The 26,690-nt window shown below is 38.7% G+C and overlaps 1 protein-coding gene across 1 annotated transcript in view; it reads right to left on the minus strand.

Moving 5' to 3' along the window:
• The window catches only part of PKHD1 (PKHD1 ciliary IPT domain containing fibrocystin/polyductin), a 433,598-nt gene that overhangs the window by 92,086 nt on the left and 314,822 nt on the right, over positions 1 to 26,690 (minus strand). The window contains exons 55-59 of the mRNA XM_060164227.1: positions 16,988 to 17,142; positions 15,476 to 15,628; positions 12,798 to 13,676; positions 11,927 to 12,095; positions 10,134 to 10,291 (exon numbers count right to left, since the gene is read on the minus strand). Of these exons, the coding sequence (XP_060020210.1) occupies positions 10,134 to 10,291; positions 11,927 to 12,095; positions 12,798 to 13,676; positions 15,476 to 15,628; positions 16,988 to 17,142 (1,514 nt within the window). The remainder of the gene's footprint in view (positions 1 to 10,133; positions 10,292 to 11,926; positions 12,096 to 12,797; positions 13,677 to 15,475; positions 15,629 to 16,987; positions 17,143 to 26,690) is intronic.

The following is a 26,690-nucleotide window of genomic DNA, read 5'->3' on the forward strand; positions in this document are numbered from 1 at the left end:
TATATACTATTAATATCTTCACTTCCTAAATTAGGAAACGGAGGCTCAGAGAGAATAAGAAGCTTTCTTGGAGTTGCCCATCTAGTAAGTGGACACAATGCAGACAGCTCAACTCAGTATAAAAACTCTTAACCAACGCTCTGATTATGAGAGAAACCGTCTTTCTCTCTTTGTATGTTTTGTATGGCTTTTTGTATGCTTTTTGGCATTTGTATTTATTTCTCTGTGAAATGCACTTTAGAATCCTCTGAATATTTTTATGAATTGGTTTGCTCTTTTTTTGTTCTTAAATATTAGTAAGAATTTTTTTGGTATATTAAGGAAATTAGCCCTTTTCTATATGAGTTGTATTTTTTCCCTAGTTTTTTAGTTTAGTTTTTAATATTCTTTGCAGAACTTTTTAATTTGAAAAGAGTCAAATTTATCAAATATTTACATATATGTCCTAGATTTTGATTCATGCTAAGAAAAATCTCCATAACTCTAAGGATATATAACCTCACCAAAATTTCCTGGTAATTCTGTATTTTTTTTTCATCTTGAATCTGTATGAAATTTATTTTTATAAAGAAAAAGATATGAATTCCTAATTTTTTTCCCTGAGTGATTAGTCAAGTGCCTCAGTATCATTAATGAATAGTTTCTATTTTCCCATGATTTAAAATGTCATCTTTGTTATAAACTAAGTTCTTTAATGTATTTGGTTTCTATTTCTGACCTTTAAAAAAATTTTTGTTCCATCCACATATTTATTTCTAGGAGATTTTAATGATTGCATTCAGAATGTCACAAAATAGCATTAATTTTACACCTAGTGAGTGTGCAAATATATGGAGGAAAAAACTTTAAACTAAATCAAAGAATCTTTCAGATCCATAATATTGAAATGAAAAGGTCTCAGTCATGAACTTGCTTAGCACCTATTGGTAAGGCACAAGTGCTTTATTTATCGGTGGGACTGCCCAAATGTTTCCTTCCATTAAAATGCGTGTGCATGCATACACACACACACACACACACACACACACACACACACACAATAATCAAACACATAGAAACCATCCATCTGTCTTAGGCATAAAACAAGCTAAAGTTTGAGCTTCTGCCTTCTAAATCTTTCAATAATTCTTGTACCAAAAGAATGAAAGCAGCATTGAAGGATTCCTCCATTATTAAAATTTTACAAATAAGACCACAGTTTACTATTCAATGAAGTCCTGGAAATAATCCAGGGGCAGAGGCTGGGGGAGGAAAGGCGAAAGAAAGACAAGAAAATGAAAAAGAGAAAGGAGAGAGCCAGTATATCATCATGGCAAAAAGTTAAGTAATTTCACTTAGTGACTGACATTCAAAAACAGCCCCTCTTGTGGAACACTGATGTTACTGCTTCTCATAAAACAAACCATAGATATGTGAATAGATTTCTCAATAAAGTATTATACCCTGAATAGTAAAATTCCCAGGCTCAGAAAACCTTGATGCTTTATTTGGAGGACTGGATATTTAAACAGTAGCTTCTGCTAATGGCAGATAATCCCAGCTAGGCAAGCTTCTCTCTTTTACTGACCGAGTTATATGCCCAGAACCAATTAGGTGGTCTCCAGAATGGCTTCTAATTCTGTGGTTAGTTTCTAATTCTAGAAACCCAAGATGCATATGATGACCTATAAAAAGGACTGATAAAAGTGAAATTTATCAGAGACAAATACCGTCTAGCACATAGGTTTTAAAAAATCAGTTCTCTTTAATATTTATCCCTCCAGAACAAAGGAGGAAATACTCATCTGCATGTAGCTATTTAGGCCTTGAAAAATGACTAGTGCAACTGAAGAACTAAATTTTAAACTGTATAATTTATATAATTATATAATTTATAATTAATTATAAATATATAATTTAAAGTGTAAAACTGATAATTTAGTTACAAAAAATGTTTAGGTATATTTGGAACAAATTGTTCATGCATCTACTGTTCAATTGTAAAGTTTATGAAATCTAGATACAGATCAAATATTTCTTATGAAAATGTAGTTTCTAAATTGAGATATGCTGTAACTGTAAAATTCATGTGAAATTTTAAAGACAGTATGAAAAAAATACAAATATCTCAGTAATTTTGTACTGATTACATCTTCAAATAACTTTGAATATATTGGATTAAATAAAATATATTATTAATTAAATTTCATCTGTTTCTTTTTTCCCTTTTTTAACCTGGACACTAGAATATTTAAATTACACTTGTGGTTTGCATTATTATTTCTATTGGACAATGCTGTTCTGGATAAGCAATGCTCAGTTCTGGTTTCTACATTTTGGAAAAATCATCAACAATTGAAGAACATCAAAACAAGTCAGTTTAGAAAGTGAAAACCTGAAAAAATCTGTCATATATTTCCTAACAGAAAGAAGTTTAGAATTTCTATGCTAGAAAAAGGTAACCGCTTTTGAATACGTAAAAAGATGCAATATGGAAAGAATTATTTATACTCTGTCACCAGAAAGCAGACTAGGTTAGTAGACAGAAATCATACAGGAAGATCCTAACAATTAAAATTATTCAAAATATATTAGGCAGTCTTGTAAGAGAATGAATTCCCACTTCCTGGGAAAGTTAACAATAGAGGCCATCCTCACATTGAATGGGAAGTGCAACTGATTGACCTTCAAGAAACCATCAAAATCAAAAATACTGTAATCTTATCATTTCGTTTCCAACTGGCATGTATTTCTGCAGGCTAATGGATTAATATGAGACAATATTCCCCAAAATGCATTCTGAACTACACTAATTCCAAGGAGTACTCATGCGTAGTGTGAAAATGTATTCTGTAGTCAAAAAGTTGGAGAAATACTGGATAACACAAAGTTGAACAGTTTTTGTTTTTGTTTTTAATTGCAGGACTTATCAGAACCTTTAACATTTTAATTCATGTGATGAATCTCCAAAACGGGAATGGTCAGAGTTTTCAACATATATCTGGCCATGCATCACATTTTTCACAATCTCCTAAGATAAGTGAATGGGAAACACTCTTTAAAAATGCTAAAACAAATTGTACATTGAGTAAATCTACAAAACATTTTGTGAAACAGCTGATAGCAAACTTCAATTCTTGACTTTTTCACTCATTTAGTCACCCATTTATTCATTTATTCCCTCACTCAGTAAACATATACTGGGCACATATTATATTCCAAAGATTGTACTAAAAATTCAAAGATGTTTGCCTTCAAGGTACTCAGTCTGGTGAGAAGGCAGGCTTGTAAAGTGATGGCTGTAGAGCATGAGATGAGCTATAATGGAATTGAGTGATAGATGAAACAAGGACATAAAGAGACAGAGTCCCAACTGCATGTGGGAGCCAGGGGCATTCCTTAGGAGAGCTATTACATTGCAACGCACAAGAAGCCCTGCATCTGCTCCTTCTAAACACAATTCTTTACTTGCCCCTTTCATATATGCCTTCTTTTCTTATCTACCTTGATGTTCTTTCTAGGTTACTCCAACAGTACACAGTGCTTTGCTCTCACTGGGTACTCGATAACTACTTGCCTAGGTTGGAAAAAAACACAAAACCCTACATTAAGTCACTGGGGGAAAAGGAGAAGCTACAGAAAAATTACCACAATACACTTTTGATCTCATGACCAAAGCTTCTTCTCCATACAACTCTATTGCCATCACACAACCTTCAGTGGTTAATGCTGGCAAAATGCTTTTCTTGGATGTGACAGAGTCCATTTAGTTTGTCCATGAAAACTAATATATATACACATATATACTAGAAGAAGAGGAAGAAGAGGAACTAAATGAGGTTTTTGTGTGATTGTTATTACATTGTTTCATAAGAATGTCATAGTAATCGACAGTTATTTTTTTTAAACCTAAACATCTATTTCCTACCATGTAAAGTGGAAATATGTGAATTACTCGGTTAAATATATCTCTGTACAGCACCCCACCGATTCAGACCACACGATGATAATTACCTAGAAGTGGTTACAAGCCCAGACTTTGGAGTCAGACAAATACAGATTTAAATCTTGGTTCTGCACATTCTAGCTGCGGGACCATGAAAAATTAGTTAACTTTTCTAAACCCTTATTCCCTCAAATGCTGAAAGGGATAATAATTCCTACATGTTAAGGTTGTTGTAGGGATAAATGGGAATGTTTATAAGCCACTTAGCATAATGCGTGGCACATGGAATATGCCAGATAAATGGTAACTATTATTATTGCTAGTTGGGGTGGATAATTGCTGGAATAATTGCACAGTTTCAGTTTGCTTTGTTCTTCGTAGATAGAGCTTTGTGTGTGAGAAAAGCTGATAGATCTAAGAGAGCTTACCTTGGACAATGTAGTGAAAGAAGCAAGAAAAAGTCGAAGGAGGGTACTGTGTACAGTACAGCACAGTGTTAAAAACACGAGTTCAGTCCTGAATCTTCTATTAATTAGTTGTATGACTTGGGCAAGTTGCCTACGTGTCTCATCAGCTTCCACATCGATAAAATAGAGGGGACAAGAATATTTATATCCTAGGATAGATCCTGTCCATGGCATTAAATGAGATCATTCATCTGAAGGTCTTAGCACAGAGTCAGAAACATACTCAACAAGTATTAGTTGTTAATGGAAGGGCTGAAGAGCAAGAGAATCACAGAAATAGGATGTCTAGATTGAAGAAAGGAAAGGGAAATTGCTCCTGTAGATCATAATGCCTCTTTACATCACCCTTTACAAGTCACACAGGAAAATCATTCCAATTCACAGTACGGATTATTTAAAAATGCAATCAAATACTGTTATGCCCTTCACTGCCTGGAGACCAGACAAGTCGTGGAAGAGGGAGAGACTAAGGTGGAAGAAAGGTGCTCTTTGGGTCTTACAAAGCATCCCCGGAAGCTTTATCCTCCTCTGCTCAGGATAAAAATCCCTGCAGTCACATATCCCAAAGGTTCTAATATTTTCTGAGACTCCACTGTGCCTTTATATTTTAATACCCTGACATCTGGAATCCTAAAAGTCTAATGTTTAACCATAAATATCTGCTGAGATTAAAGAGCTATATACCAAGTTTCAATCTTTGGGGCCTATAATTGCTTGGGAAAAGAGAATGGTATTTCCCCCTCTAGCTAGAAGAAAAGACCTCTACAAGCACATATATTGGCAGACAAATTTTCTAACAACCGTTTCCTCTCTCCATTCTGTCCTCTCATTTTCTCCCTCCCTCTCCTTCTCCCATTTTATAAAACCATGTTGCTGTCATTCCCAGGGCAAATGGGAAAAAAGAGAAGCCTGGAAAACTTAAAGAAAAGACACATTTCAAGACCTAGCAACAAACAGTTGAAAACATGCTGGCTGCTCTCTGTTAGGCAGCTGAGCACACGTCTCCACACTGAAACTTGAGTTTCCCCATTATTCAGTTACAAACCACTTCATCACTCTATGTGCTCACAGTCAAATGCCAGCTTTATTTTCTTTTTCACCAACCTCATCTTTTATTTTTGATTTGAGGCTAGTCACTTTTAAGATCTCCATAATGGTTTACAACTTTCTTTCTCAAGAAGTGTCCAAGAAGTAACACGGTTTGAAAAATGTTTCTTACTCTTTCCTGGGAAAGAATGGGAAACTCTCACCTGCCCTGAAGGTGGATTTGGTCACAAGTCCCAGTCAGACCACAGTACTTTGCTGGGCATGATGTTGAGGAAAGTGTGGGAAAAGCTTATCATGAGTTTATACTTTTAGTACAATGATTCAATATATAGTTTAAAAAATAAACTTAACATTGAACCCATTTTTATCCAGTGATATATTGTGAAAGTGATATGTTGAGGTCATTTAACTCACTTCAAAACTAGGAAAAATAATCTGAATTTTTTAAAAAGGTTTAATATATTCTTATTATTAAAGACTTAATTTAGATTGTAAATACTCCTATGTCTTTTTAGTTAATGTTCTTTTCCCTTTCAGAAATATATCCAGTGTGTATATAAGCAAGTATGTTTATGTCTGCTGGTATTTGGCACAGAGAGCTTATTCTTGATTCTTCATGAGAAACTGAAACTGCCCGCTTTTTAAATTAAAAACATTAATTGTCTTCTTAACATCCTGTCTGTTTACTTCAAAGGGGGGCGTATAACTCTATAACAGTGATTCTCAAACCTTAGCACAGCAGAATCACTTGAGGAGGACATCTGTGTGTGTGTGTGTGGATGTGTACGTATGCGTGTGTGTGGGTGTGTATGTATGTGTGTGTATTTGTGTGTATGTGTGTGTGTATGTGTGTTTGTGTGTGTGTTAAATACAAAGGCTTGGGCTTCACACACCTATCAACTCATGCAAACGAATGTTTAATGTCCTAGGTGATTCTGATAATAAGCCAGCTTTGGGAGCCACTGTCCTAAGCACATCAAATTTACCTCCTAAATTGAAGAAGCAGAAAAAGGGCAGGAGAACGGGGGGGTTTTATGCTTTGTTTGTTTGTTTCAAAATTTCCAGTCTATTGAGAACCAACACATTTAAATGCAAATTATCAGACAAATTAGACATACAAAATGAAAGCCCTAAATTTTGTTCATTAGATCCAACAGATGTACAATTACTGTCAAGTAGCTCTGGTTCTACAGGTGACATTTCTGTCATCACCTCACTGTGGACCGACGCTGTCTGTGGGCAGCACAGGGCGGTGGACCACTCATGGAGTCCTGCGTCTGTTGGGCCCCCTCAACCCCAGCTTTCTAACTACACTGCCTACTCCCAGCCTCGCTCTCACCATGATCCATTCACTCCACAGCAGCTTGTACGATCTTTTCAGAAAGTGAATAAAATCCTAGCACCATCTTCCAACCCCATCTTACTAAATTACTCTGGCGTATAAAGGGGCTAAGCCCTGACTACCTGCAACTACGCCCCCTCTCATTAACTATACATCACTCCTATGGGTCTCTTGTCCACCCACCCCTCAGACACATTGAGGCCATTCTGGTATCAGAGCCCCTGCTCTGGCTGGTCCCTCTCCCCGGAAAGCTCCTCCGTCTGCTCAGAGGAGTGATTCCTCGCTCCTCATTCAGGCCTCATTGAAATTGTAACTCTGTTTCTAATAGCAGCTCCCTTACACACACGCACCACATCACACACTACATACACGCACACACACCTGAAGCTACCTCTCTAGTCCAAAACTCTGTTTTATTTTCTTCATACCTCTCATCACTATTGAAATATTTTTATTTATTTTTTTATAGATATAGATATAATCTCCACTGGAACATCAGTTTGATGAAGGCAGGAATGTTATTCACAACTATAGTTCCCATCCTTAGAAAGGCACTGGTAGACTACAGATGGTCAAATGCATTTGCTGAATGAGTGAAAATGTCAACTTCAGCACATCGCGTGCAAAAGGTGCTCAAGGGATGCTAGCTTCCATTACACCCCCTTTCTACTTTCTATATCACGGCTAAGAAATTGTAAAATGCCATTGAAACCAAAGCTCTGATTTCCTTCAGTCTTCTCCCAATAACATCAGTAGCCATATGTACAAAGTGGGCTGAGAGGTGATTCCATGCATTTGTAGACTGGGACAGACAGGAAATGAGTCAGAAGCCAGGGTGGAAAGCTCTAGTACTGATCTAGTCCTACCTAAATGGGATATTAATTTCAAGACTTTGTTTTTATAATTTTGGATTTTCAGATGATCAGATGCCTCCATCATCAAAAGAAATTCTCTCCAGAATAAAATGCAAATGGCTCTTAGAGGTTCTCCTGCCTGGGATTAGCTGCCTTGCACCCTGTTGCCATGCATGTTTCAAAGTTGGCTGCAAATGCGAACTTACAGATAAGTACAAAACAAAATTAACAGCTCACTTCTCCCCTGGCTACACACCCTGCATTACACAGATAGCAAAACCCACTGGCACAGTGTTCCCCATAGCTGATCCACGTGGATAATTTTTGCTCCCAACACCAAAGCATATGACAATACATTGGGACCTGTGGATATCTGTCTGAATTTTGCATGTGAACTTATATGTGCAAATAAAATTTGTATTTTTCAAATTAAAAATAAACCTCAAAGGCAATGGACTCCAAACTGTTTGTTAATAAAATGGAGAAAGGCCAAAAGGGTGTGTTAAACTCAACGCCATTTGGAATAAATATAAGAGCTGGTTCCAGAGGCCTCCATTTTCATCTTTGCTGGCTGCTTCCACTGTTTTATAGATGACCATAGATTTTGTCTTGAAGAGGAAAAATACAAAATAGACATTTATTCTCTCAAGATTAAATTTGTGCTTTTCTCCTCTACCATATTGTGGACAGAAACTGGAAAGTAGCATAAAACTATGGTTTAAAAAATGAGAAGGGACTTGAACTAGGGAAGGAGGGATCTATTCCCATTTTGGAAGTCACAGGAAAACACTCCAATCCTGTTAGTACCCGGAAGGCACCATTTACTATGTACAGTCTCCTTCATGGCAAGAAGACACAGACTGTATTTGTAGTGCAATAAACAGTGGATTCTACTGTGGGAATCCTTACAGTTGGGACCTACAGCAACCTCATTTAAAATGTTATAAAGCTTTAAAACATCAGGAGTTTAAGGCAGTCCAGCCTACACACCTCCCAATATACCTTCAGCCTCCCACACGTATGCTCACAACTGTCCATATGCTGAGAGTAAGTAGCATGTAATATTGTAATACCTATCAGAGTTTTACCATTGAATCATGTTTCATAACCAAGACAAAGAGTGGTGAAAAAATAAAATATACAGCTTTTCAACCAGCAGCAAATATGCTTGTGCCTAAACAGTATATTTATACCACATGGTAAGCACCACCTAAGAATTCATTGAAAGAATATTATTATTCACACCTGGAGTATTTGATGGACATTTTAGAGTTCCTGTTTGCAAGAGACATTTTCAATGTCACCCCATATCTTCCTGGCATTCACCTTCACATACCAAAGATGGCTGCTACAAAAACCTACCACTTCTTTCTGAGGAAGGTTTTTCCTTCCTCAGAAGGAAACCTTCCAGGAAACGTTTTTCCTGGCCTTGGGAAAGCGCATGATTGGCCTGTTCAGGGAAAGCCAAAGGGCTGGAGAGTTAGTGTACCCAGGAGCATCCCTCGGCCAATGAAGAGTAAGGTTTTGAAGTGTCAATATTTTAGCTTCTGCATGGCTTAGCTGGGACAACTGTGGGTCACATCTCCAGGAGTCCCCACCTGGGGCATATTGAGTCTGAGATGCGAATTATGCCTCCCAGTGGAGTCATTTGGTTATAACAGACTACAGTTCAGGGTGGAGTCTGGGCTGGAGATATAAATTCATCAGCAGTAAATGGTATTTCAACTTTGGACTTAGGAGCAAGATAGGAAGAGAAGATAGTCCTGGAATATTCAAAACTTCAAAAGAGAAAGGGAGACTAGAAAAGAAGTCTGAAAAGAGTCATCCAATGAAGTAGGAAGAAAGTTGGGATGTACTTGCAGCAGTTTCCACCTGAACAAAAATGTAAACTCAGAGTTACGTTGTTTGTAGAAGCAGAAAGACGATGATCTCTCCAGGGGTCCAGCTATAAAAACTGATAGCCCGATGGGCTTGTAAAAGCAAGAAGAATAAGCAGGGATTTTGATCATAGCCCCCAGGGACAATTAGAAGATGGAGAAAAGGAAGGCAAAAAGAAGGCATGCCATCTAGTCTACCACCCTTTCCAGAGTGAGGGCATTTAGCTCTGGTGGAAAAGAAGGATTCAGAATCCAGAGGAACTGCTTCCAAGGCAGACACTGCGAAACGCTGAGCACAGAGAGTGCTGCTTCAGGCCCAAGAGACCAACCTAGTGAGAGGACCATTCTCTTCACCTGTGCACAGGTGGGTGTTGGGAGTCTGTACCTTTGACATGGACCACAGGCAATCTCATGGAGGGCAAAACAGTGGTACTGTGGCATCCCTTAAGCATCCAACATTCCTGAGATAGAGGTGAGTTGAGCAGCTTACTGGCACAGACTCCAACTCTATTGCTCAGTTCCTCTCCAGGATATTTTGTTCCCACTGGACCACACAGCCAAACCAGCTCCGTCCCATGCTTGTTCCCTCTACTGGAGACATCGAGTTCAGATAGAACTGACCTGTGTTGAAGAAGGATCCAGTCCATTCTGCTTCAATTTTAGGAAATACAGAAACTGGTGGAGGCAGACCCAGAGCTCTCCCATCCAGATCCTTAAAGAGATATTTTCTAGGACTTTCACAGTCAGATTCAGAGCAGACCAGTATTCCTAAATCTTTCCTGGGAAGACAGATAGAAAGCAACTCTCTCATTTCCATGATAAGCCACCAAAAGGAAACATATATTGGTAGTGCTGACGTTATGAAAAATAAATTCAATAAAATTTTATTATTACTAACGTGTTACCTAGATATGAAATAACACTCTATAGAAAATGTTATTTCCCAGTTATATGGTCAAGAGAAAAAGACAATTCTTATTAACCAAATATTCTGGATATCGAGTTATATAATCTTTACATAAATCACTAATTTTCTAAGATACAGTAAAATGCCCCTAACTAATAATATTTATTAAACATGATGTGATCAATGCAATGTTCCAATGCAATAGAACTTTGGGGCCTTGCAGTATTTTAAGATTATCATTATAAATATCGATTATACTTGTACTATATAAAAACAATGTAAAAAAAGATGTTCTCATGCAATAAATATCTATTGAAAACCTACTACTTGTACGTTGGGGAATACAATGGTGATAAACATAGGCATCAGAATTTAGACTCAAGCAGGGTATATAAAGAAGTTATTGGTTATAAATAAATAAGTTATTATTATTCAATTATAACACTGAATTATAGAGAATTTATTTTATTTCCTCTCATCTAACATTTTTAGGTACCATTAGTAATAATATAAAATATTTATTGCATGCCAACCATGTGTCAGGTATTAATAGTACAAATAATCAAGTGCTAATATCGTTTAGCTTTATAACTATTTCATCCCATAGGTAAGAGTTGAACAAAAAGAAGATTGGATAGTAGAAAAAAATGACAGAATAACACAAATTGTATACCTAATAATGTTTAGGTTCCAAAAACGGTTCAGGGATGGGCATCAAAAAGAGATTGGAGTTGGGCCAAACATATAAACTTTCTAATTAGGGTGCTTTTCCTGATTCTTTTATTCCAACTAAAGACGTTTTCCCAATGTTATAGGAAAGTAAAAATAACCTATTTTCCCTGCTCTGACTTTCCCACTCCCTCTTACAGCAAAAAAAAAACAACAACAAAAATTCCTTGTCTAGTTTTCAGATTCTTGAATAAAACTCTCAGATCATATGTTCAAGAACAGTCGTTACGCCTGGTCTGAGAGCAAATATCTGTCTAAGCCATATGGTTCATTCTAGGGATTCCTAACAGCAGACATGGTCTCCTTCCCCACCAGTGCCTGCACAAGGACACCCAAGCCTCCTTCTGAAAACTAGTGCCACCATATACTCCATGGAAGCTTCAAGAATCAGGGTCAATTTTTTCCATTGATTTAGAAAACATCCCAAAGAAGTACCTCTAATAAAGATAAAACAATTAAACAATATCAATAAAACTTGCAATCCATCACTTCTGCCGCTTTTGTCTGCCAGAGGACATCACGTGGTGGATTCCAGATTCAAGGAAGAGAGAAACAGTCCCTTTCTCTTCAGTGAGAGAGATTGCAAAAATTGTATCTCAAAGGGCACAAATATAGGAGGGTAAAGAATTGGGACCAATCAATCTACCATATTTTTCTAGAAGGACTTATTTCTATTTCCATTGATGATTTTATCCTTGTTTAAAAAACATGTTGAGGTATTTGGAGAATTACCAAACCCTTCATAAATATGGCTTACTATAAATACCAAAACCGGTACCTGGTTTGTAAAGGAGGAAAGTAGAACTTGTTTTTATCTTTGATCTTTAGCATCCTGGTCCTCTCTGCCGTTATTAGAGGCACGATCCCAGTGTTCTCTGCATTGGACAGAATGCAGACATCTAGATCATCACTATAGCAACTCTTCACAAAACTAGAAAAGGTCACATCTGAAAAAAAATGTTTAAGGTATTACAACATTATATCATGTAAACTACCAACCACAAATACAGACTACGCAACTAAATATTCTTATACTAACGTATGTCCAGGAGTAAGTTTAAGCTACTGTCCAGGGTGGTTCCAGGAGTTTACATAAATCTTGACTTAAAATATCTTTAATTCTTGAAGACATGGACATTGTATACAAAGTAGAAGAGCATTCCAACACACTGACATCTTAAGAGCAATACTTTCCATCAAAGGTTTGATCAAAATCCAGTGAGGAGTGAGTACAATAGTACAAAAGAGAGCTGACAGAAGATTCTCTGCGTAGGCTGTAGTATAATTGGATTAAATCCTGGCTGCCCCACCAACTACTTGACAACTTCACTGAGGCACAATTTCCGCGTATCAATTTCCTCCTCTGTGTGACAGGAAAAGTAACACATACCTAAAAGATTAGGCATATAATCAAATGAAATATTTCCCTGGGAAAGCTCTTCAACAAGTATAGAGTGGTGACTTTTTAAAGAAATCACTCACTGTCATTATAAACTACCATTGTGGTTATCAATGCCCAGTAGATGGTCAATTGGACAGCAAGCACCAGACGACACTGTATGCTTTTGTTGATATAATTTCAAAATGCTGTTAAAGCTTCTATGCACAGATGTATGACACTACATTGCTTGGAAACCCAAACATCCCACCTTGAAGTTTCATGATGCCTGAAATTAAATGGCCACTCCTCACTTTGTGCCATGGCTCCTGAGGCCACCGATTTGGTTCCGAGGTGAATACAGGCCACAAAATACCAACTCGACCCCCTCTGGGATTGGAAGGAGCTCGATCAGGTGATGTCACGTTGGCAGAACGAGGCTTAACTCTATCCTGAATGCAGTCAAAAGATGAGCTAGTGGCCACGATGACTGAATTCCTAACCACAATCTGTAGATTTTCACTATAACACTGTGGGGCAGAAGACACATAAACTACTGCCAAAAGGCCAATAGCATTGTCGACCAGAGTGAGGTTCTCTATTTCCATGCCATGCTCCACATGGAGCATGGCACCGTAGTCAAAGTTCTTGAAAGCCAAGAAGCCAGAGATATTGGTACAGTTGTCAAGTCCAGTCTCCTTATAGAGATGAAGGCCGTGAAGACTTGAGTGGGCCACGTTGTCAGACCAAAGGGCTTCAGGAGAGGAGCACCTGTAGCCTCGGATGTGAAAGCCAAGTCTCTCGGATCCTGCCACAACGTTGCCATGGAGATGGATGTCCTTTGCCTGATTCACTTTGATTCCTGCCACCCAAATGGGAGACCAGGCTGACTGTGTCATCAGAACCACAAGGTTATTAGACAGAGAATAGTCCTGACCCTCCAAATCAATGCCATGGCCAGCTGTGCTAAACACTACATTGTCATTTAAAACGATCCCCTGACTGGCAGCTGCACGAATGCCCCCACCACAGCTTTGGTGCAGAGTACAAGATATCATCCAGGATCCTGCCGCCGTATCAGTGAGCTCGATGGAGGAATACAGTGGTGAGCCAAAGTTCTGAATTTCCACATTGAAAAGCTGAAGGATACCTGCAAGCAAAATGCATGTCATCAGGTACTTGCTTCTTCCCTACAAAAGGCAGAAGGATGGGGCTTCCCTGGTGACGCAGTGCTTGAGAGTCTGCCTGCCGATGCAGGGGACACGGGTTCGTGCCCCGGTCTGGGAAGATCCCATATGCCGCGGAGCAGCTGGGCCCGTGAGCCATGGCTGCTGAGCCTGCGCGTCCGGAGCCTGCGCGTCCGGAGCCTGTGCTCCGCAACGGGAGAGGCCACAACAGTGAGAGGCCCGCGTACCGCAAGGATAAAATGTCTTTCTCACATAGATATTAGGATTAAATGAAACAAAGTAGGCATGGAAACCATCGTGGTTCCTAGTCCATAAGAAGCATCGAATACAGATTCTCTTTCCCTTCCCCAGGGATGATTTAAGAGCCCTGACCAGCTACCCAGAGGCTCAGGACTGAGCCAGCATTGCTGGTGGTTGGGCTCTGGCTTTGGTGCTCAGCTGTAAGAATCGGCCTTCTGTCCTGCTCTGGTGATGAGGTTCCAGCCTGGACTGCAGTTACCGTGGAAAGGGGCCCTGTCTTGCGCTCCCTCCCTAATTCTCTGTCTTCATAAACTGCAGGGTAGTTTTGGTTTTACACAACCACAACCGGGATTCAGCCTTTGTCTAGCCTTCCAGAGCAGGGTTCCTCCACCTCAACATGACTGACATTTTGGACCAGATAATCCTTTCTTGTGGGAGGCTGTCCTGTGCCTTATAGAATGTCGAGCAACTACCCGCTATATGCCAGAAGCTCCACCAAAGCTGTGACAAGCAAAAATGGCTCCAGATATTGTCAAATGTCCTTTGGCCAGGAGGGAAGAGCAAAATCACTTCTGTTGAGAACTGACGGAGCTGGAGCTTATGGAGAGAGAGCTTGTTCTAGGAACCAGAAATCGCGAACTTCGGACGCACAGGCTCAGCGGCCATGGCCCACGGGCCCAGCCGCTCCGCGGCATGTGGGATCTTCCCGGACCGGGGCACGAACCCGCGTCCCCTGCATCGGCAGGCGGACCCTCAACCACTGCGCCACCAGGGAAGCCCTCGAACTTTTGTTTTAAGGTTCAAACATTGCTCTTTACTATATTGGTAAAGCAGATATACCCACAAAAAGTGTTCCGTGCTCAATATACTTGGGAAACCGTTAGGTCCTTTGCTCCAGGCTTTCTCAGAGCCTTTATTACATTCATGTACGCAGTGACTTTCTGAGATGGAGCTTTATTTGACTAGGAAACAACTTGGGAATCAATTTTAAGGAACCTAAGTTTAAGAAAAAGGTACTAATCAAATAACTTTGCAGCATTCCAGAAGAGCTAAAGCTTGAAAGAAATGAGAGAAATTTAACCGATCCCTAAAGCAGTCTAGAATATGGAAATCATTCTTATTTAAATTTACACTATTAATTTATAGCATGAGATGAGGCCTGCCATCAAATAGAGCATGCTACTGGGAAAGAGTAATAGAAATTCAGGAAAGAGATAAAATTCAATTGGTCATTAAATCATCTACAATTTCAAAGCAGAGGAAATTTCACATCTGCTGAAGTTTTTTTTTTTCTTTGAGGTAAAAATGTGCCTGTGTGCTGATAGCTAGTATATTATTTTAACATCACACTGATAATTAAGCACAGATTAGTACTGAAAATTCATAGCTTCTCAGAGCACAGAGAAGCATCTATTTCAAATATTTTGTTTTATAAATGAAAATTCCCACCGTTGGAATTTCTGAGTGTCCCAGATGCATAGCCTCCAATTGGTAGTGCTTAGTAACTTAAAATTTCAGTTACCTGAAAATTCTTCCACGCTGGACTTCCTGAAGGACCCCACAAGTAGTCTCCCCCCACATGATGTATCACCCTGGATTTGTATGTTTCGGGTCAGAAGTCCAACCTCTGAAGCCAAACGAATGTGTCGGCCATCCTCCATGACGTGGACACTTCCTGGGACAACGCGAGTTGGGAAAGGAAGAAATTTTTAAAACCTATTTCGGAGATCGCCAGCTGGGGACCCAGCGAACCTGACAAATGAAAACATTCCTTTCCCCGCGGAAGTCCTCCCAACATTAAGGTCTGCTTTTCCTCGGGCGTCCTCCACAAACGTCGGCTGAGAAATGAAAAGCCCGTTCACTGGTCTCTCATTGGGATCAGAGTGAGCGTGTTTGAGCAAGAATTCATTTGTCCTCAATCACTATGGGTACCGGGACAGGGATGTCAGGGAAGACCGGTCCAATTAGTGGGGTCCCCGGCCTCCTTCCTTCAATTCTTCAGTGTGAGATTCCCGCCTTTGGTTGTGCATTGTTCCTGAACCTCTTTGAGAGAGTGAGGAATCGCAGATCCACAGAGGCAGTGATAGGACTGAAGCAGCAGCGGCAACGCCCTCTCCTGGCGGGTCTGGAACTCGTCACTCCCAGAAAGAGCCTCCCCAGTCTTGCTGGTTTGTTCCACTGCCCACCCCACTTTGCATTGTACATTGTGTATTATAGGCAAGGATTGCTAACGATGTCTCTTTTCCCCGCCACTCTTTAGAAACAAAATCATCCTTAAAACCATGATTTAGAAATAGCTTTAGATACAGTCCTGCTGAAAGCATGTATTTCCCTCTCACATATCAGAGACAAGAAAGATATCCCCTAATCCCTTTATGTCCATGTTTTTTACTTATTAGTTATATTTCCTGGGTTAAATTTATTTATTAGGCTGAAGCGGGAAATACGGTTATTTATTATTTATAATGCAATATATTTTAAGTGTGTATACTGTATTAAAATATTCAGTACTTTTTTTTTTCAAGAAAAAGGTATTTGGTTTTTACTTATTTATTTATATTTTGGGGCAGTAGTAGTAGTCAATTGATACAATGAACTTCATGTCAGGAAGGACACATTCCTAAGTATGGAAAAAGGAGTCATTATTTACAATGACTACCACATTCTAAGTGGCTGTGTGATTCAGTATGCCAGGAAATGAACTGGAAACTCATCTCCCATGAGATTTATTCTGGCTCAGCCATGAAAATGCCTGGTGACCTTGAACAAGGTTCTTAACCCTTCTGCTTGCTTCTAGGCTTGCCATTATAAATAAAAAGTTTAAAAATTCCCTCACATCAAAGATTTTTTTTTAATTAGGCAATAAAATTAATGAAGGGATGGATATAAAGCCTTCTAAGGATGAGCCTAGGGCAGCAGTAAAATATTATCCATCCCCTCTGAACGCCGATCAGATCCAAGGTCCCAAGGCAGGTTGCTGAACACGTTTTTCTTGGCTCACTCACTTCCCTTAACTAACAAACCAAAGCCTTACCGACGTGCCGGTGTCTGAGCCGTTCATGGATGCTAACATGGTGGCCCCTGACTTCTTTCACAGTGAGGACCTCTGCTTCGTGAGGTTCATATGAAGAGGAACTAAGGACAATCTTGTCTTGGGGTCGCCAATCCACTGTGTTCTCTACTATAATTCTGTAACAGCATAAAGATGGAATCAGGTACACTGGCAGTACAACACAGATGACCTACTAAACTCCAGGGAGAAGAGGAAATCCACTGCAGACAACAATTCCCACCAGGGAGAGTAAAGTAGAAATATCAAGTCAAGACAGAGAAAAAAGGTCTTTGCAAAAAAATTAATGCCAATGGAGTTCATCTTCTGGCTGATATGTACACAATACAGGGTTAACAAAGGTATTCTGTGGCCATGAAGTACCAGACAAAGCAACAAGAAAGAGTAGAAGTTCCAGAGTTTAGTATATCCCGTCTACACATGGTTTCCTAAAATGGAAATCGTCTTCCTCAATTGGGAAACAGTTTGAATAATAAAGGTATTTCAGAAGGGATCTTTTCTCAAATTTTCTGAAGACCTCTAATACCATTTTCAGACAATTAATCATCATGCATTAAGGCTCATACCTTCGTGGTCAAGCAGAAACAGTGTGAATCCTAGAGGTTCCACTTAGTAGCTATGTGACCTTGAGAGGTCACATAACTCTTTTGAGTTTCCTATCTTCATTTGAAAAGTGACGATATTTTGAGCTTCCCTTCCCCATCTCTCTGTTATTGCAGGGACAAAGGTATGCATTCCCTGAGGGTGCTAAGTTCCAAGCATTGTGCTTTCATCACAATATGTAATAAGGGTTTTGTTCACTTTTGTTTTTTTAACTCACATTTAATAAGGTTTTTGTTCAATTGTTCCCTGCTGCCTAGCTTTTCCAGTGAATATATTTGCTTTATTCTCCATTTACAGTCATTACCAACTTCAATAGCGTAAGTTTATATTAATGGCCTGCCTCTTTTGCTAATGTCCACACTTTAGCAAGTGTTGACAATAGAGTCTCCTCTACCAGTAAAGGTTCATCCAGGCAGCAGGTCCACGTGAAGGCCATTCAACCGAGCAATATATATTGTCCGCTCTAAGCAACAGTATGCACCAGACACTATCGTAGGTGCTAGAGACATAATGGTAAATAAAACATATGGCCTCTGTGTTAAAAAATGACAACTTAGATTTTGACTAGCAGACACCCTTAAAGAGTCTATTGTGTGAGTGGGGAATTCACAGATGTTTTGTACATAATATTAACACCAAAAAAGAAAGAAAGAAATTAAAGGGGGTCATTCTTGGGCCAATGATATGAATCTGTTATGAACCAAAGATTGTAATTAATTTAAATCTGTGTGCCTGAGGTTAGACAGAGAATAAGAGAGAGTAAAAAAGAGAGAAAAAAAGACAATTGTGGATGGTTGCAATTTTAATTAAAGAATTTAGAGTTTTTGTAAGACAGGATTTGCTGATTTGCTATTATATCCTAGAAAGAGAAAAAGGGATTATTGAAATTATTATCCCAAACTTTATATTAAAAACATAAATGAACTTAAGTCAACCTTTTTCATGAAGACTTCCCAAACTTTACAGATTCATAAACATTTCTCTCTCCTCTATACTCCTGAAGCCTTGAGATTCTATATCTCATAAGGACATACACAGATGGCAAGGGAGCATGACCCTATGTCCACACAGCAACAGTGGTAACTTGAGAAAATTTTGATCCTCATATCAATGGACTAAAAAGTTTTGCTACTCAAGTATCAGTATTCAGTATTCCTTAAATTCCAATATCCACTCTTCCTATTTGCAGTCTTTGACTCTTATGGTTGCCCTTCAACCGTTTCAAGAAATCCTAGCTTGGGCTTCCCTGGTTGCGCAGTGGTTGGGAGTCCGCCTGCCGATGCAGGGGACACGGGTTCGTGCCCCGGTCCAGGGAGATCCCACATGCCGTGGAGCAGCTGCGCCTGTGAGCCATGGCCGCTGAGCCTGTGCGTCTGGAGCCTGTGCTCCGCAACGGGAGAGGCCACAACAGTGAGAGTGTACCGCAAAAAAAAAAAAAAAAAAAAAAAAAAATCCTAGCTTAAGGATTTGAATCCCAGCTTAAGGATTTGAATCCCAGCTCTATTTCATGTATCTGATTAATACTAATAAGAATCCTATAGCTACAGGGAAGAGGAGAGACCTGCTCGTTGTTCTCAGCAAAACACACCAAAACTAATAAATAAACAAAAAAATTAAGAGTTGTTTGCAACATAACTGGACCTAAATTGAAACCATATGAGAAGAGAGAGGAAACAATAATCACTGAAGAAGTCTCCTGAAAGATAACTTTTGAAAAGTATAAAGAAAATATCAGCAGTTTCCATTATTCTGGCATTAAATTTTACCTCGTATAGGGAAAATATAATACTTTTGGTCAAAAGAACATAATTACAAAGAATGAAAAGAAATATACTTCCAAATTTGATTTAAAAGTTTTTACCACTGTGTATAAACCATTCATATAGAAACACCTATAACTTAAATGAATTTAACTGAACTTTGGGGAGGTCTTAATGATAATAGCTGCACTTGACCACAGTCTCAGAGTGTCCAGATGCCAAAATGTTTTCCTCCAAGGAATAAGAGTGGCCATAGACTTCTGAACCCTAGTAATACTGAGGCTTTTTTTTTTTAAACTCCAGTTTAAACTTTCTTTTGTCAACTGTCGTTGAAATCTTCTGACACTCTCAGACCACACTGGACTATGTGAGGTGTTTAAGAAATCGAATCCTGTAATGATGCTGACGGTGACAACAAGAATAGCTGTCGTAGGTGTCAACTGTTTGTCTACCTGACCTCCTTTCTCCTTTGTTCCAGGAAATCCACCACATCTCTTCTGAGAACCGCTCTCCTCACCCACCACACTAAGTGGTCCTAGTGAGATCTGAGAATTGCAGTCTCACAAGCCTTTTACCAAAGGGTGAGCAAGGGATCCAACCTGTCTTTGTTGATCAAAATCCTTCCCCTTTTCCAGCATTATGAGGTATAATCGAAAACTAAAATTGTAAGATATTTAAAGTGTAAAATATGATGATTTGATATACGTACCCATTGTGAAAGGATTTCCCCCATTGAACGAATTAATACATCTGTCACCTCACATATTCACCCCTTTCTTTTGTTGGGTGAGAACACTTAAGTTCTACTCTCTTAGCAAATTACACAGTACAGTGTTATCAACTGCAGTCACCTGGACTTTTGAATTGAAACTAAGGGGAAAGAGAAATGTCCTCCCTGGTGGTAAAGCTGGGAAGAGCCAACAGCTCTGGGTTCACGTGCACCCTATAGAACGTGGAAACCTCTTCAGCAGAACTAAATGAGGTTGAAATATAGAAACAGGAGAGGTGGAGGGAGGGCCTGATGCAATCTCCCAAGTGATGAAGAAGGGTGGCTTTTACTTTTACTTTTGACTGAAAGAATTAGGATTCTTACAATACAATACAATAACTACGATAACTACCACGTTGTGAGGCTGACTTGGAGCCAGAAACCGGGCTAAGTTCTTTATCCACATTAATTTACTTAATCCTTATAACTACTCTATTAAGCAGGCATTATTATTCTCATATTATAGAAAAAGAAACTGAGACTCAGAGAGAATACTTTACCCAAAATTACACATTTAGTTAATTGCATAATTAGAAGTATTTTAACCTGCCTGCACTAAAAGTCCAAGATCATTTTCATTGTAGAAATCTATTGCTCTCCTCCCTTCCTAACTCACATGTCTTTTCCTAGCATGGAGACAATAGGCAATCTGAGATTAGCACCCACTAGTTCATTGGACCAGAAGGAATCATCTTCTTTTGGAGACTACAAAAGTGATCCTGAATTCCTGCTAATAAATGAATAAGGCCACCAGCTCTACGTTCTAACATTTGAACTAAATTTTTATAGTATAATAATGAGGTTTGAATAATGAGCCAAAAAATGAGAGTAGTTTTTGAAATTAAATTCAAGGTTCTAATTTATTAGACAAGATGCCATTGAGTCAACAGGCTCAACAAGCTCTGATTTCCAGAAAAGATACATCAATCCAGCGTAGCAGGCATTTATTGGAACTCTTCTTTATGTTCTGTTGTGTACTAGATGCTAAGTAATATACCAGATCAATAAAAAACACCAATATTTTCCTCTCCTATAGAAGCTGCTTGGAAGAACAGGAAATACATACCTGAAGCAGTTCAGTATCAATCACTAAGAAGCGTATTTAAATTAAAATTATAAATCAGAAAATCACATGGAATAGTGATTCAGACAGTGGGAAAATCATTGTGTGCTGGAGGGGAGATTGAATGCCTTGTACGAGATGTGATGGAATCTTTAAGGATCAGTAGGAAGTGTAAAGGTAAAGAGGAGATGCAAGGGTACTTTTGACCCTCTAATTGCATATATCAAATATTTAGTAAGCCAGTACAGAAGCTGTTATAAAAAACCACGTGGAAGCGCCAAAGTGAGAATGTAGCAGAAAGCAGACAAACAAGAAATATTCCAAACAAATGTATCCATAGAGCAGCCACTGTGGAAAATAGCACGGAGGTTCCTTAAAAACTAAAAATAGAGTTACCATATGATCCAGCAATCCCACTCCCAGGCATATATCCAGAAAAGACCAAAGTTCTAATTTGAAAAGATACATGCACCCCAATGTTCACAGCAGCACTGTTCACAATAGTCAAGACATGGAAACAACCCAAGTGTTCACTGACAGATGAATGGATAAAGAAGGTGTGGTATGTATACACAATGGACTATTACTCAGCCATAAAAAAATAATGAAATAATGCCATTTGCAGCAACATGGATGGGCCTAGAGATTATCATACTAAGTGAAGTTAGAGAAAGACAAATATTATATGATATCACTTATATGTGAAATCTAAAAGATAATACAAATGAACTTATTTACAAAAGAGAAACAGACATATAAAACAAACTTATGGTTACCAAAGGGGAAGGGGGGTGGGATAAATTGGCAACATGGGATTAACAGATGCATACTACCATATATAAAATAAATAACAAGGATTTACTGTATAGCACGGGGAACTACATTCAATATCTTGTAATAAACTATAATGAAAAAGAACAGGAAAAAACCCAAAGTATATCTGTAGAATACCACCATTGATTGGATATGGTAGATAATAAAATAGATATCATCAATGATAACCTTAGAATTAAAAGCCTAGGACCTGGAAAAAGTTGAGACAAGAAATGATTTGTTCTTCAGGTCAGAGTTATTTTCTTATAAATAACAGAATAAGTTAATAAACCACATAAGAAACAGAAAAATACCAGGACAAAGAGGCCGGCCAAGGCTTTACGCACTTTCTTTAAAAAGTAAATGAGAGGGCTTCCCTGGTGGCACAGTGGTTGAGAGTCCACCAGCCGATGCAGGGGACACGGGTTCGTGCCCCCAGTCCGGGAAGATCTCACATGCCGTGGAGCGGCTGGGCCCGTGAGCCATGGCCGCTGAGCCTGCGCGTCTGGAGCCTGTGCTCCGCAACGGGAGAGGCCACAACAGTGAGAGGCCCGCGTACCGCAAAAAAAAAAAAAAAAAAAAGTAAAAGAGATAAAAAAATGAGAGCCTTTGAGAAAGTTTCCCTATAAGCCTACTCTTTTCCCTGTTGTCCTCTTCTCACTAAATTATATCTCACTAAATTATATCACTCTTCACCCAGTTGTTCAAGTCAGTGACCTTTGAACTCTTCCCTTTTGCCCAGCCCACCAGCAAATCATGTTGGCTCTTCTTCAACATCTATTTAACCACTTCTTTCCTCTTCCATCATCCTACCCCAATCTAAGCCATCAGCATGTGTCTACCTGAACCTGAAATACTGCAATGTTACTGCAATTTTTTAAATTTAATTTAATTTATTTATTTTTTATATAGCAAGTTCTTATTAGTTATCTGTTTTATAGATATTAGTGTATATATGTCAATCCCAATCTCCCAATTCATCCCCTCTTGCTTTCCACCCTTGGTGTCCATACATTTGTTCTCTACATCTGTGTCTCTGTTTCTGCCTTGCAAACTGGTTCCATCTGTACCATTTTTCTAGATTCTACATATATGCGTTAATCTACTGTATTTGTTTTTCTCCTTCTGACTTACTTCACTCTGTATGACAGTCTCTAAGTCCATCCACATCTCTACAAATGACCCAATTTTGTTCCTTTTAATGGCTGAGTAATATTCCACTGTATATATGTACTACATCTTCTTTATCCATTTGTCTGTTGATGGGCATTTAGGTTGCTTCCATGACCTGGCTATTGTAAATAGAGCTGCAGTGAACATTGGCAAAGCTACAGTAATCAAGACGATATGGTACTGGCACAAAAACAGAAATGTAGATCAATGGAACAGGACAGAAAGCCCAGAGCTAAACCCACGCACCTGTGGTCAACTAACCTATGACAAAGGAGGCGAGGATATACAATGGAGAGAAGACAGTCTCTTCAATAAGTGGTACTGGGAAAACTGGACAGCTACATGTAGAAGAATGAAATTAGAACACTCCCTAACACCATACACAAAAATAAACTCAAAATGGATTAAAGACATAAATGTAAGACCAGACACTATAAAACTCTTAAAGGAAAACATAGGAAGAGCACTCTGACATAAATCACAGCAAGATCTTTTTTGACCCACCTCCTAGAGCAATGGAAATAAAAACAAAAATAAACAAATGGGACCTAATGAAACTTAAAAGCTTTTGCACAGCAAACTATAAACAAGATGAAAAGACAGCCCTCAGATTGGGAGAAAATATTTGCAAATGAATCAATGGACAAAGGATTAATCTCCAAAATATATAAACAGCTCATGCAGCTCAATATTAAAAAAACAAACAATCCAATCCAAAAATGGGCAGAAGACCTAAATAGACATTTCTCCAAAGAAGACATACAGATGGCCAAGAAGCACATGAAAAGCTGCTCAATATCACTAATTATTAGAGAAATTCAAATCAAAACTACAATGAGGTATCAGCTCACACGGGTTAGAATGGGCATGATCAGAAAATCTAAAAACAACAACTGCTGGAGAGGGTGTGGAGTAAAGGGAACCCTCTTGCACTGTTGGTGGGAATGTAAATTGATATAGCCACTATGGAGAACAGTATGGAGGTTCCTTAAAAAACTAAAAATAGAACTACCATATGACCCAGCAATCCCACTACTGGGCATATACCCAGAGAAAACCACAATTCAAAAAGACACATATTGCAATGTTTTAACAGTTAATCTCTCTGCTTCCATCTTTGTCCCCCCAACAGTCAATTGTCCACACAGCATAAATCAGATTCAAACATAAATTGGACCATGTCTTGTTTAAAATCTTCCCAGACCAGGATAAAATCTGAAAACTTTATCATAGGATTCATCAAGTAACCACTTAACTTCAAAGAGCACATAGTCTCCCTAAAGGGACCCACAGTAAAATATACTTAATGGATACATACATACTTGTAATGGATAAAAAAATGAATTTCTTTTAATCTAGGTATAACCTCCTTGGACTTATCTGTAATCCAAAAATCCAACATTTTTATTCATCAGTCTCCCCAAAAGTCAACTGAAGCAAGCAACAGCAAGGAGTAATTTAATTTAGAGAGAAATTGATATAATAATATGTAACAAAAGAAACTTAATTTTTTTTCCAAATATCTGGCTAAGTTTACTTTGGTTGGTAGTGTAAGAAATGAGCCTAAGTTTATAAAGTTAAAGTTTATAAAGTCTAAGTTTGTAGAATGAAAATTTTCCTCTGAAGATTTCACTGTAACATCCTTCATAAAATAAATACATTATATACAAATAAATTCAGATCTACAATTCTGGTAGAAAGAATTCTTGGTGAAAGTTCATAAAGGGGTCCAAGTAAAATCTGTCCCCATAACAGTATATTAGAAAGACTTACTAAACTGGCTTTTGATGGAAGAAAGATTGTAGATCAATGTTTAAAGAAACAGTTTGAATAAGGTCTGTAGTTCGGTTAATACTGTACTAATATCAACTTGCTGGATTTGATAAAGTCTATGGTTATGTAAGATACCACCAGGGAGTGCCAAGTCAAGGGTACATGGGAACTCTGTACTATTTTTGCAACTTCTTGTGAGTCTTAAATTATGTTACAAATTTTTAAAAGGTTAAAAAAAGAAATTATCCATAAAATAAATACACTGTGATAATTACATATCATTCATATAAACTCATTAAAGTACTCCTCATCAGGACTGATACTAAATAATTTTGTTTTTATATCTGTAAAATGAAGATAATAATACCTAACTTATAGCACTCAGAGATTTAAGTGAGATCATGTATATAAAATGCTTGGTAGATGCCTGACACAGAGTGAGCCCACATGATAAGAACTCAGTAAGTGGCAGCTAGTTAATTACTATCGCTAATTTTAATTAATAAAATTGAGTTTCTTTCAAAATAGCCTGTAGCTCAGATTCTGAATGAGGTTTTTAACACATTCTTATAAGAAAAATCCATTCATATGGCTCCTGCCAAATTCCAACTTGCTAACCTGATAACGATGAAAGATTCTTATTGATCCCTGTTGGAAATGCCTCCCTCACAAATCCTTTAGGGGATCAGAAAAGCACTTCAAACTCAACATGACCAAATCTGAGCTCATAATCATTTCCCCAAAAGTTTAGTCCTCCTCTAGTGAATGGTGCCACCATCCATCTACGTAAACCAGAACCAAGAAAGCACCTCACGCCCGATTCATCCAAGAGATTCTATGTCCTGTCTGTACATCTGCCCACTTCTCTCCATGGCCACTTCAGCTCCCAACCACAAGTTACACTATCTCTTGCTTGCACCTCCTAAGTGATATCCCTAGATCCATTTTTGACTCCTCTTATAGTCTGCATTATAGCTAGAAATATTTTTTTTAAGATATAAAAATGTGATTATCGGTGCTACCTCCCACCCATACTATCCCCTTAGAAACCTAAAACAGCTGCACAATGTTCAGGAGGCCAAACACAAAAATTCTTGACATCACCAATGAATATGGCCCTGACCCGTAACTACCCCTTGGAATCCTATCATCATGGCTTGGTCTGTTCTCTTTGTCAGCCATCCTGGCATTCTTTCAAGTCCCTCGTGTTCTCCATTCTTTCTCCCAGCACAAAATCACCTCTTGGGTCTCTGTTTCTCAATCACCTGTGCTGGGTCCTCCTCTATCAACTTCTAAAAAATAAGACTGGCCCCAATCTCATTTCCAGGCTCCAGTTTTCTCCTCTACCCATTGATAGTCTTCTTATCAATAACATCATCCACTTCCAGGATGACTCCCTGTCACTGTCTCCCTGAGCCCTAAGTTATGTGTTAAATTACCTTCTTCACATCTCTACTTGGTGTCTCCAACTCAGCACATCCCTACTATCGTCCACCCTGACAAGCTTGTTCCTCTCCCAGTCTCCCCATCTCAGTGCGTGCTTCCACCACCCACCAGGTTGGTCAATCAGAAACCTGAAGGACTTCCCTCACCTCAACATTCAATTCATGAGCAAGTCCAGACAGCATCATTTCTTCTCTCGATCTCCACTCCCTCTAGTCCTAGCCATTATGATTTTTGACCTCGACTGACCTCCTGATACCCCAGCTTCTG

The sequence above is a fragment of the Lagenorhynchus albirostris genome, chromosome 10 (assembly GCF_949774975.1).
Source record: "Lagenorhynchus albirostris chromosome 10, mLagAlb1.1, whole genome shotgun sequence".
Lineage (NCBI taxonomy): Eukaryota > Metazoa > Chordata > Mammalia > Artiodactyla > Delphinidae > Lagenorhynchus > Lagenorhynchus albirostris.